This window comes from Squalius cephalus (genome assembly GCF_949319135.1).
Source record: "Squalius cephalus genome assembly, chromosome: 2".
NCBI classification, from domain to species: Eukaryota; Metazoa; Chordata; class Actinopteri; order Cypriniformes; family Leuciscidae; genus Squalius; species Squalius cephalus.
The window spans coordinates 14,993,662-15,004,999 of record NC_137123.1 but is presented as its reverse complement, the minus strand read 5'-3'; the positions used below and the strand labels follow the sequence as shown (position 1 = coordinate 15,004,999).

Genomic DNA, 11,338 nt, shown 5'->3' with positions numbered 1-11,338 from the left:
TCAATTTGTAGAAAGCTTTCACCTTCCTCATAGAACTCATAATTACAACTTGTAAACTCTGAATTTCCGGAGAGCTCCAACTTGTACCATGCGACTGCTGCAGACCCATTTTGCCGTTCATACTGTTTAATTTTCAATCCAAGGACGTGAACGTTATATATTAAATTTTTCTTCTTTCTTGTTTTTAATGTTTTCAATACAGATCTCTCTGTTGACCCCTGCTACAATTACGCTGTGCTAGACGATCCAAGGAGAGCCACCAGTTATACATATTCCTTCTCCATGTGTGACGTCTCTGTTACCTGGAGAGGCTGGTATCGTCTCTTCTTTTACGGCTTGAATGTTCAGATCCCAGACACATGTGTTGCAACATACAGGTGTGGCACTGCTGCCCCGCTGTGGATACGTGGTGGACACCCAACAGTTGAGGATGGAGTCGTCACTCGAGATGTTTGTAGTCACTGGAGCGATAACTGCTGCATTTTTGGGTCTTTTCCCATTAAAGTCAAAGCCTGTCCAGGCAATTATTATGTCTATGAGCTGGTTAGTCCAACTTTATGCAATTCAGCATACTGTGCAGGTAATTATATTCATATGAGCTCTTTCTACACATTAATGATTTTCATGTTCCTGTTCATTAATCACTATTCATCCAAACTTTCAGACATTAGCAGCATTAACACCAGCTCTACAACTGTCACACCAGTGACCATCTCACCTGGTAATGTAACACACTGTGTCTCTTTGGTCATTTTCTGCCCTGATGAATGTGATGATCTGTACCAGTGAATCTGTGTGAGTGAGTGGGTTTGTGTTAGTAAGTGAAGATGCCTGAAATGGAGTTATAAGGAACTACTTCCTTTGTGAACCATCATCTCTGGCTGCACATAAAGAGCATGTAAATAGATTACTTTAAAGTCATGATAAAATAAAGTAGTGACTGATCTTTTCCCTATTGTTACATACAGCCAAATGTAACAGATTATCAAAAACTAAAAATGTAGGGTGCCAACAACTATGCATCAGTTGTTGGTTGAGTGCTGAGTTGTGGGTGTGGCTCTCGAAAACAGAGGCAGATGAACGTGAGCTTGCAGAGGCATACTGTAAAATCCAAGAGTTGTTCTAACTAACACTTTTTAGTTGACTTTACTGGTAACACGACACCTCCGTCACTCTGACTCCTCACTCTTGGCTGGATCCTATCACAGCCAGGGATACAGCGGAGTACTTATCTGATTATTTGTAAGCATGAACTCGTGAATTGCCTATTATTTGCTGTAGCAGTTTTTCAGTGTGCTTTCAGAAACCCTACACCTTCCCCAGCTCCACCTGTATAGATCTGCTACAGGGGTGATTATGTTTTTACAGCAGCAGCATGTCTTGCTTTCTCATAGCAGCATGTCGTGTTTGTATTTGCAGTGGCAGGTCCCGTACTTGCTCTGCAGCAGCAATAAAAAGGAGCAGCAACAGCGTAGCAGATCTATTCCGTCAAGACCAAACACATTAACATTGTCATACTCATTACCAGGGCTGCACAATTAATTGCAGTTTCTATGTAATCGCACTTAAATCAAGATGGCTTATCGCGATTTTGAAATGAGATGATGTGGCTTTTCACACAGAATTAGGCAGTTGTGTGTTTATTGGTCAGGTTTAATCAATCAAAGCATTTCAATCTCCTGTTTATTCAACTACAGCGATAGGGATTTCCTGGAATGACGAATGTTATCTACTTCTGTGTTGGGGCATATTTGGCATGTCTGCACGAGAGCACCCTCTGATGTTCAGATGGAGTAGCATTTACTACCGATCAGCCGGACTGCACTGACAAACTGTGCATAAAATAATCGCAGCCTTTGCCAAATCGCATGCGGTTCCAGTGCGATTAATTGTGCAGCCCTACTCATTACCATGCCAAACTCTCAGAGAGTTCTTTTTTGACAGAATTATATTTACATGTTTCCTCAGTTTGAGCAAAGATTACTTGAGACTGCATGAGCTCTTTTTATCGTGTGTTTGTTAATTCATTGCTATTCATTCTATTTTTTTTTTAAGCTGTTACTAACTTCAGCAACATCAATACAACAGTCACACCAGAGACGACCTCAGCTGGTAATGTAGTCTGATGTTTCCTCTGTTGGATTGTGTTTTGTCTGAATGATTGTGGATCTGTAGAATTGAACTGGTGTGTGGGTGTGTTTGTGTCTCTAGATAAAGACAAGCAGAGTTGGAAAGAATACATATGTCTACATGAGCTCTTTTTATTGTGAGTTTGTTAAATCATTAGTATTCATCAATATATTTTTTTCAGCTGTTACTAACATCAGCAGCACCGATACAACAGTCACACCAGAGACGACCTCAGCTGGTAATGTAGTCTGATGTTTCCTCTGTTGGATTGTGTTTTGTCTGAATGTTTGTGGATCTGTAGAATTGAACACGTGTGTGAGTGTGTTTGTGTATCTAGATACAGATGATCAGAGGTCAACAACAGTCACACCAGAGACGACCTCAGCTGGTAATGTAATCTGTTTCCTCTGTTGGATTGTGTTTAATTCTTGTCTGGAGTCTACTATTGTTGTGTCTACAACACTGTTGTAATCATGAGGGGGTCCTTGGGGATCCTTCTGACTTTATGACACACAACTGCGACTTTTCAAATTTTGAGAAAAAATTCACTATTATCTTTTAAAATGTTTTATTCTGTGATGGAAACAAGCTTCCATAGGTAGCCAATGATCTTGCTGCTCAACATTCTAATTCTTGCCTATTGATTGCTGAAGCAGTTTTTGAGCACACTTTCATTTACATTTATGCATTTGGCAGACGCTTTTATCCAAAGCGACCTACATTGGATTTCAAGGTACACATTTTACATTCTTATAAGTTCTTGCTTTCCCTGGGAATCGAACCCATGACCTTATGGCCCATTTCCACTGAGCGGTATGGTACGCAATTATTTACGTTTCCACTGTCAAAAGTTGTGAATGGTACCAAAATGCCGAACCGTACCATACCACTTTTTTGGTACCCTTCCTTTAGGGCAGTGGTTCCCAAACCTGTCCTGGAGGACCACCAACACTGCACGTTTTCTTTTTCTCCCTAGTCAAACACACCTGATTCAACTCATCAGCTCATTAACCCATGTGATAATGAGCTGATGAGTTGAATCAGGTGTGTTTGACTAGGGAGAAAAAGAAAACGTGCAGTGTTGGTGGTCCTCCAGGACAGGTTTGGGAACCACTGCTTTAGGGTACCTAGCACAGTGGTACAGTACTAAAGGGCGGAGCTAGACTCACTGCAGAACGTTGATTGGTTGACAGAGTATCGTCACTTGAGCGTGCTACAAGGGGAACATAAGAAGCGCCATTTTTTAATATCCAGTTGAAATATAATACTGTTATTGTGTCACGAAATGTAGTTTTAAGAGTTTTCAGGCGAGAATGTAGTTGTTTAAAGCTCAAATCTGTGGTTTATTTTATATTTTATATTTATGAACATTTGATCCAGGTTTGAGATCCAGGTGATCACCGGGCGCTCGACGCTCATGTACCAAGCCTGGAACAGCCTTTACTCGGCTATTCATTCTGATGTTTGCCGCTGACTCTGACGTTTCAGTAGTGGTTAAACATGAGATATAATTCCTCTTGTGTATATCTAACGGGTGATATTTGGTCTCGTGAATCTATAATTCTCTGGCCAATTGTTTTGGCTGAGGACTGAGTGAAGTTTCATAACTTTATATATTTAAGCTATTTAACTTTACCGTTGTAAAGCTAGACTAAAGCGCTGACTTCGTATGTTTGACTGAATTGTTTGCTTTATTTCTTATTGTATAGCTTCCTGTACATTTTACGTATACTTTTATAATGGCTAATATTGATAAAACTGAAATTTAACAAAAAGAGACTGGGTTGAGTTTTGTCATTTATAATGAAGTGAAGATGATCACTGTAATGTTGTTTACTGCAACATCGGTTGGTTAGTACAAATGCACATAATGCCTGGACCATATTAAAATGTTTGATATTTTTATATTATATTTAAACGAAAAGAGGCAGGGTTGAGTTTTATATTTCATTTTGTTATAAATAGGCTAACGTTATGCATGCAGTGAATATAATACACGTTGCCTGAACCACATTTTTGTGGCTATAATGTTTAAGATTTCTTTAAATGAAAATGAAAAGAGGCAGAGTTGTGTTTTATAACATAGTTCGTTTTACTGTTGCCTAAAATGTACATACAGAGATAACCGGAGTAGCAGAGAGAGTTGAGTGACGCTTTCAAAAACGCTGTTCCATTTGCAGAATTACCAGACTCGCGTCCTTGGGAGTCATTCGTCTGAGTCGGACTTGGCAAGTCTGAATTTTGTGTACTTGGTATTGAGAAATGTCTAATGTAGGCGCTTAACTTCTTGTGTCAAACAGCCACATGTCAAGAAGCAAGAACAAGATCTGCTGTATGTCATCCATTGTTGTTTACTATGTTGCTTTCTTCTTCGTGCGAAAATGGCTATCAATTAAGGGTGCTGTTGGCAGTGGAAACCCTGTCCCGAACCGAACAGTACTGTACCGTACCATACCGCTCAGTGGAAACTAGCCATTAACGTTGCAAGCCACAACGCTCTACTGTTTGAGCTACAGGAAAGTTCTCAGAAACCCTCCACCTTCCCCAGCTCCACCTGTATAGATCTGCTACGGGGGTGATTGTGTTTGTACAGCAGCAGCATGTCTCGCTTGCTCATAGCAATATGTTATGTTGTATTGCAGTGACAAGTCTAGTACTTGCTCTGCAGCAGCAATAAAAAGGAGCAGCAGCAGCGTAAAAATGATTCTGACCCCTTGTAAATGTTACATGTTTTTATCTGGTTAATTTCACTGATTATAATGTGTTATTTAATCCTACTTATTTTTTATTATTAATTTTCAAATTCACTGCTCTTGTTTAAAACAAGTTAATTTCATTCAATTAAAAGTAATTTGAAAAAAATCAGTTTAATTTAATTTCCATATACACTGTCAAATGAATACGCTATATCTACTCAATAAAATTGTGCAGATTACAAGCAATATTATTAATTAAATTTAACACATTAGAATTGAGTAATAATTAATAAAATTTATTCCTTAAAAGTTAACCATTTAACAATTTTTAAACAAAAATATCTGAATAACAGACAGACGTCAAAGATGAATTAAGAACTATTTATTTTGCATTGCCAACATTGAAGACACCTGATGTTAACAAGCAGAATCACTGAAGGAGAAAACTGTAATGTTACAACCATAATTTTAAGTTACCATCATGGGGATCAGTGTGTGTTTTAGTTGGGCTCTTTACCCTGAAACCATTAACTTTAGATTTTGTTTGGCTGCTGTACCTGAGTTATAACAGCCAGATGAACAAAGAGAAAAGGTGATCTGATGGTGTTGGTTGTGTTTTAACATAATCATTATTTCACAATCATTTGACCTGAAACACTGAAACCGATCACCTCTGAACATAAGCTCATTATTTATTCATGCAGCAATGCATGATGGGAACCATGAATGAGTTTTGATTGGTGGCACCCAGAATGCACTGCAACATGCTTTATAATTGTCACCATAGTTGAGATTCACAGGCTGATTCTTGAAAAAATTTAGTAAATTCAACTTAAAATAGTTTAGCTAAAATTATGAATATTATTAATCTGAAATTACTTGTAAAATATAAGTACAACCAATTTACAAAATATAAGTACACTCAACTTAAAAAAATATATCTGGATTTAGATACATTTATTTCGTGCAACCCCTTGACGTAATAAAATTAAGTAAATTCAACATAACATTTTTTTCAGTGATCTATTCCGCCAAGACCAAACATATTAACAATGTCATACCGTACTCTCAGAGAGTGGTCATAGAATTACATTTACATGAGCCCTTTTTATTATGTGTTTGTTGATTCATTGGTATTCATCCATCATTATTTTTTCAGCTGTTACTAACATCAGCAGCACCGATACAACAGTCACACCAGAGACGACCTCAGCTGGTAATGTAGTCTGATGTTTCCTCTGTTGGATTGTGTTTTGTCTGAATGTTTGTGGATCTGAATTGAACAGATGTGTGAGTGTGTGTCTAGATAAAGATAAAGAACATAAAAAGTGTATGAAATGTGTATTTGCAGATAATTGCAGGCATTTTACACGATGAATGTTTGTGCATAAGCTGTGTTAACAGAAATGTGCTCATTACTGTTCATCCAAACTTTCTGACATTGCCGCATTAAGATCAGCTCTACAGCTGTCAAACCAGAGACCATCTCAATTGGTAATGTAACACACTGTATCCTCCAAAGCAGGGGTTCTCAAAGTGGGGTCTGCAAAATAAAATTAGGCCCTATGATTTAACAGCCGAGCATAACAAGTTATCGAAAACAAAAGTTTAGGGCTGGGACTAGGTTCTATGCATCTGTTGTTGATTCCATGTTGAGGAGTGGGCGTGGCTCTCAAAAACAGAGGCAGATGAATGTGAGCTTGTAGGAACTGGGATGATCTGGCCCACATGCAGCATGGAATGACGACCCTAGGGTGTCTCACTCCTGTTCGCCAGATCTGGGCCACAGGCAGGCCATAGCAATGCCACATGTCAGCCAAGAGCAAAGAAATAAACCAGAACTGGACCTTATCTGAGACACAAAACCTGTGTTTTGGAAAGAAGATAACAGAAAAAGAGACGAGAAGAAACAAAAGAACTACAACTGACTTCAGACACAGTCTACACTGAAAAAAGTGAAACATCAGTGCAATTCATTCAAAATTTACATTGGTCCAATGGAAAATTATGATTTTCAGTTTATACCTTCTGTTTTCACTTTGCCTCAAAGTAAGTGTTACGCCCTCTATCACTGAAAAAAATTATACTTTGGATTAACTTAATTTTTTTTAGGATTTTCTCAAATTGTATTTATGATTTAGTTAAAACCATTAATTTTGATTTAATGTCAAACCAAATTTTTTATTTTTTCCAACTCAACGTTTTACCTTAACCTAAAGTACACAGCAAAAACTCCAGTGTTAAATTAACACTCAAGAGTGTTAAAGTTAATGAGATAATTAAGTTATTAATTGAGTGATGATTGACTATTATTGAAGACACTTGATGTTAACAAGCAGAATCACTGAAGGAGAAAATCACAAATTGTAAGTTACCGTTATGGTGATGTGTGTTTGCTTTAGTTGGGCTCTTGACCCTTGTATGTTTACATGCTGTATCTGAGTTAAAACTGCCAGATGAACAAAGAAAATAAGTGATCTGATGGTGTTGGTTATATTATGACAATCATCATTTGAACTTGATCACTGAACTCATTAAGACCCTTATTTCTGACGTAGATTATGTTGTTGGTCACAGAATAACTGTGATTCTGCATAAATATCCAGAATTTTAGATATAATACAAAAGATTTCTTAAAAGTTGTTTTGAAAAAATAAAATACTTTTTTTTCGGCACACACAGACATCAAGATTCAGTCAATGCATCTCAATAATGGTGACGAATTTATTCATGGGTGGTGGTGGCGCAGTGGATAAGACACATGCATTTGGTGTGAGAGACCCGGGTTCAAATCCACTGTGAGACACCAATGTGTCCCTGAGCAAGACACTTAACCCCTAGCTGCTCCAGAGGCGTGCGACCTCTGACATATATAGCAATTGTAAGTCGCTTTGGATAAAAGCGTCAGCTAAATGAATAAATGTAAATGTCATACCGCAATGCATGATGGGAGCCTTTAATGAGTTGTGATTGGTGGCAGCCACTGCAACATGCTTTATTATTGTCACCATTGTAGAGATTTACAGGCTGATTATTGATGTCTGTGTTTCTATATACATTTATTTGAAAGTCTTTTGATCAGAATAATATTTATTAAATATTTTGGATTATATGAAAAATACTGAAAATCATATTCTGTAGAATCACAGAGCTGCTGTTATTAACAAGTTAAACCAAACTATCTCAATAAGTTTTATTTTTCGGATCACAACATTATTATGTCTAAACATAACCAACACCATCAGATCACATTTTTTCTTTGTTCATCTGACTGTTATAAATCAATAAAAACAGACAAGCAAAATTTAAAGTAAACATATAAGGGTCAAGAGCCCAACTAAAGCAAACACCGATCACCATAATGGTAACTTACAATTTGTGATTTTCTTCTTCAGTGATTCTGCTTGTTAACATCAGGTGTCTTCAATAATAGTCAATCATCACTCAATTAATCACTTAATTATCTCATTAACTTTAAAACTCTTGAGTTGAGTTGAGTTGAGTTGAGTTGAGTTGAGTTGAGTTGAGTTGAGTTGAGTTGGAAAAAAATCTAATTTTGGTTTGACATTAAATCAAAATTCATGGTTTTAACTAAATCATAAATACAATTTGAGAAAATCTAAAAAAAATTAGCTGTAACAAATTACATCAATTTTTTTAAGTTAATCCAAAGTATCATTTTTTCCAGTGTAAGATGAAATCAACTGATGAGAAAAGAAGACATTAAATCCCTGAAGATCTCAGCAGAGGAGGATTAAACTCTTATTATATATTTGGGATGGCACAATGTTGCAATGTGGGAAAGGAGACCAATTATTACCTTTTTTACAAGATGTAATATAAGTCTCAGATGTCCCCCAGATTGTATCTGTGAAGTTTCAAATGACCCCACAGATCATTTAGTATACCATGTTGTAAATTCCATTTTTGGATGGAAGCAAAAGCATGCTGTTTTATTATGTGTATCTTTAAAAGCAATAGAGCTCTGCCAACAACGATCACAAAATTAATTTTGTGTCATCATCTGAATCAATGAATCATCTGTTACTGCTTCAGTTTCTTTACAGGCAGACAATTCCACAACCTCTACCAGTTCTACATCTACAGGTGAGGATGATGCTGGATTTCACTGTAAAATTGAAACACGACCCTCCATAATTAGTGCCTTATTAAAGAACTCGGTAGTTTGTCATCTGAGTCTGATTTTACATGTTATTGTTTCAGTTTCTTTACAGCCGATCACTTCCGCAACATCTACCAGTTTTACTTCTACAGGTGAGGATAATGTTAGACTGGACTGTTATATTGAAATGCCCTCCATAATTAATATCTTCATGAAGAACACATAACTTCATCTAAATCTGACTTTGATTCTCTTTTCATCTTGTAAATGTTACAGATAATTTACTGACAGTCACTTCCACAACATCTACCAGTCCCACTACTGAAGGTGAGCATGTTTCTGGTCTGAATGTGACTTTGAAAATATGTTCATCCATAATTAGTGTTTTCTTGAAAAATACACTAATTCAGAATCTGAGTCTGATTTACCATCTGTTTTCATGTGTTATTGTTTCAGTTCCTTTACAGCCGGACACTTCCACAACTTCTACCAGTTTCACTTCTACAGGTGAGGATGATGATAGACTGGACTGTATTGAAATGCAACCCTCCATAATTAATATATTCATGAAGAACACAGAACTTCATCTAAATCTGACTTTGATTCTCTTTTCATCTTGTAAATGTTACAGATCATTTACTGACAGTCACTTCCACAACATCTACCAGTCCCACTACTGAAGGTGAGCATGTTTCAGGGCTGAATGTGACTTTTAAAAGAAGCTCCTTAACTATTGTTTTTATGTGGAACACCATAATTCAGCATCTGAGTCTGATTTACCATCTGTTTTCATGCGTTATTGTTTCAGTTCCTTTACAGCCGATCACTTCCGCAACTTCTACCAGTTCTACATCTACAGGTGAGGATGATGGTGGATTGCACTGTAATATTGAAACACGACCCTCCATAATCAATGTCTTAATAAAGAACACAATTGTAGTGCATCATCTGAGTCTGATTGTACATGTTATTGTTTCAGTTTCTTTACAGCCGATCACTTCCACGACATCTACCAGTTTCACTTCTACAGGTGAGGATGATGATAGACTGGACTGTATTGAAATGCAACCCTCCATAATTAATATATTCATGAAGAACACAGAACTTCATCTAAATCTGACTTTGATTCTCTTTTCATCTTGTTAATGTTACAGGTCATTTACTGACAGTCACTTCCACATCTTCCAGTCCCACTACTGAAGGTGAGCATGTTTCTGGGCTGAATGTGACACAGTCGGACACTTCCACAACATCTACCAGTTCAACATCTACAGGTGAGGATGATGTTAGACTGGACTGTATATTGAAATCCAACCCTCCATAATTCATGTCTTCATGAAAAACACAGAACTTCATCTAAATCTGACTTTGATTCTCTTTTCATCTTGTTAATGTTACAGATCATTTACTGACAGTCACTTCCACAACATCTACCAGTCCCACTACTCACTCTTAAAACGGGTGTGTTAAAAACAACACAACCTGTGTTATATCTTAACACACCTGTGTGTCTAGTTAAGGACAACACATTTTGTGTTACTTTTAACTCAACCAGTGTGTTATTGTTCTTAACACAGTGAGTGTGTTAAAATATTTAACACACTAATGTGTCATAAATCACACAATTTGTGTCATAGATGTCATATATGTGACCAATTAAAACACTCTTAAAATGGATGTGTTAAAACAACACAACCTGTGTTATATCTTAACACACCTGTGTGTCTAGTTAAGGACAACACATTTTGTGTTACTTTTAACTCAATCAGTGTGTTATTGTTCTTAACACAGAAGTGTGTTAAAACCTTTTACACACTAATGTGTTATAGTTACACAACTTGTGTCAGATATGTGTCACATGTGACTGTAGTCGGTGTGTATTTGCCAGAGTCACTTTCTGTGTTTTTACAACTGAGTGTTTGGACGAACACTGAAACGTATTGTTAACTTGTGTTTATGGAGTCCAGTGACGTTTAATAAAGAGTTTGTTTGAACATTTGGATGTTTTAGACATCATGAATCTACATAGACAAGCTCTTATTGAGAATTAACTGAGTTTAGATGTTGATGCGTCACTGAATGTTTTATTTGAAGTCACCAGAATCGTGATTAATGGCTCCTTTATTTGAGCTCTTGACCCTTTACTCTTCTTTTAGTTTTTTTCTGGCTACTTTTAATGTATTTTAATAAAATACATTTGGCAAGAGATAATATGATCAGATGTTTCTTGATGATGTCATAATGAACAAGTGCTGATCTGATCAAGTTTATGAGTATATGGATGGTGCGCATTTAATTTATTTATGTGCTGTTATTTATAGCAATCTTGTGATACTACATCATGCTATCCATCATATTAAAACATGTTTTCCAAAAATTGTAATCTGCA

General features: G+C 36.7%; 2 protein-coding genes across 2 annotated transcripts in view; both read left to right on the top strand.

Annotated features, from left to right (window-relative positions):
* The first annotated feature begins 667 nt into the window (after positions 1 to 667).
* LOC307152637 (uncharacterized protein) overlaps positions 668 to 11,338 on the top strand; it is a 121,016-nt gene continuing 110,345 nt past the window's right edge. Inside the window, exon 1 of the mRNA XM_079861453.1 lies at positions 668 to 721. The gene's annotated coding sequence lies outside the window, so the exon portion shown is untranslated. The remainder of the gene's footprint in view (positions 722 to 11,338) is intronic.
* Positions 2,382 to 10,405, top strand: LOC307154747 (uncharacterized protein; the record flags this gene model as incomplete). Its single annotated transcript, XM_079864836.1, has 8 exons — positions 2,382 to 2,415; positions 2,468 to 2,518; positions 5,986 to 6,042; positions 9,051 to 9,101; positions 9,581 to 9,631; positions 9,929 to 9,979; positions 10,104 to 10,223; positions 10,350 to 10,405. The coding sequence occupies 8 exons, from the start codon at positions 2,382 to 2,384 to the stop codon at positions 10,403 to 10,405; spliced, it is 471 nt and encodes a 156-aa protein (XP_079720962.1).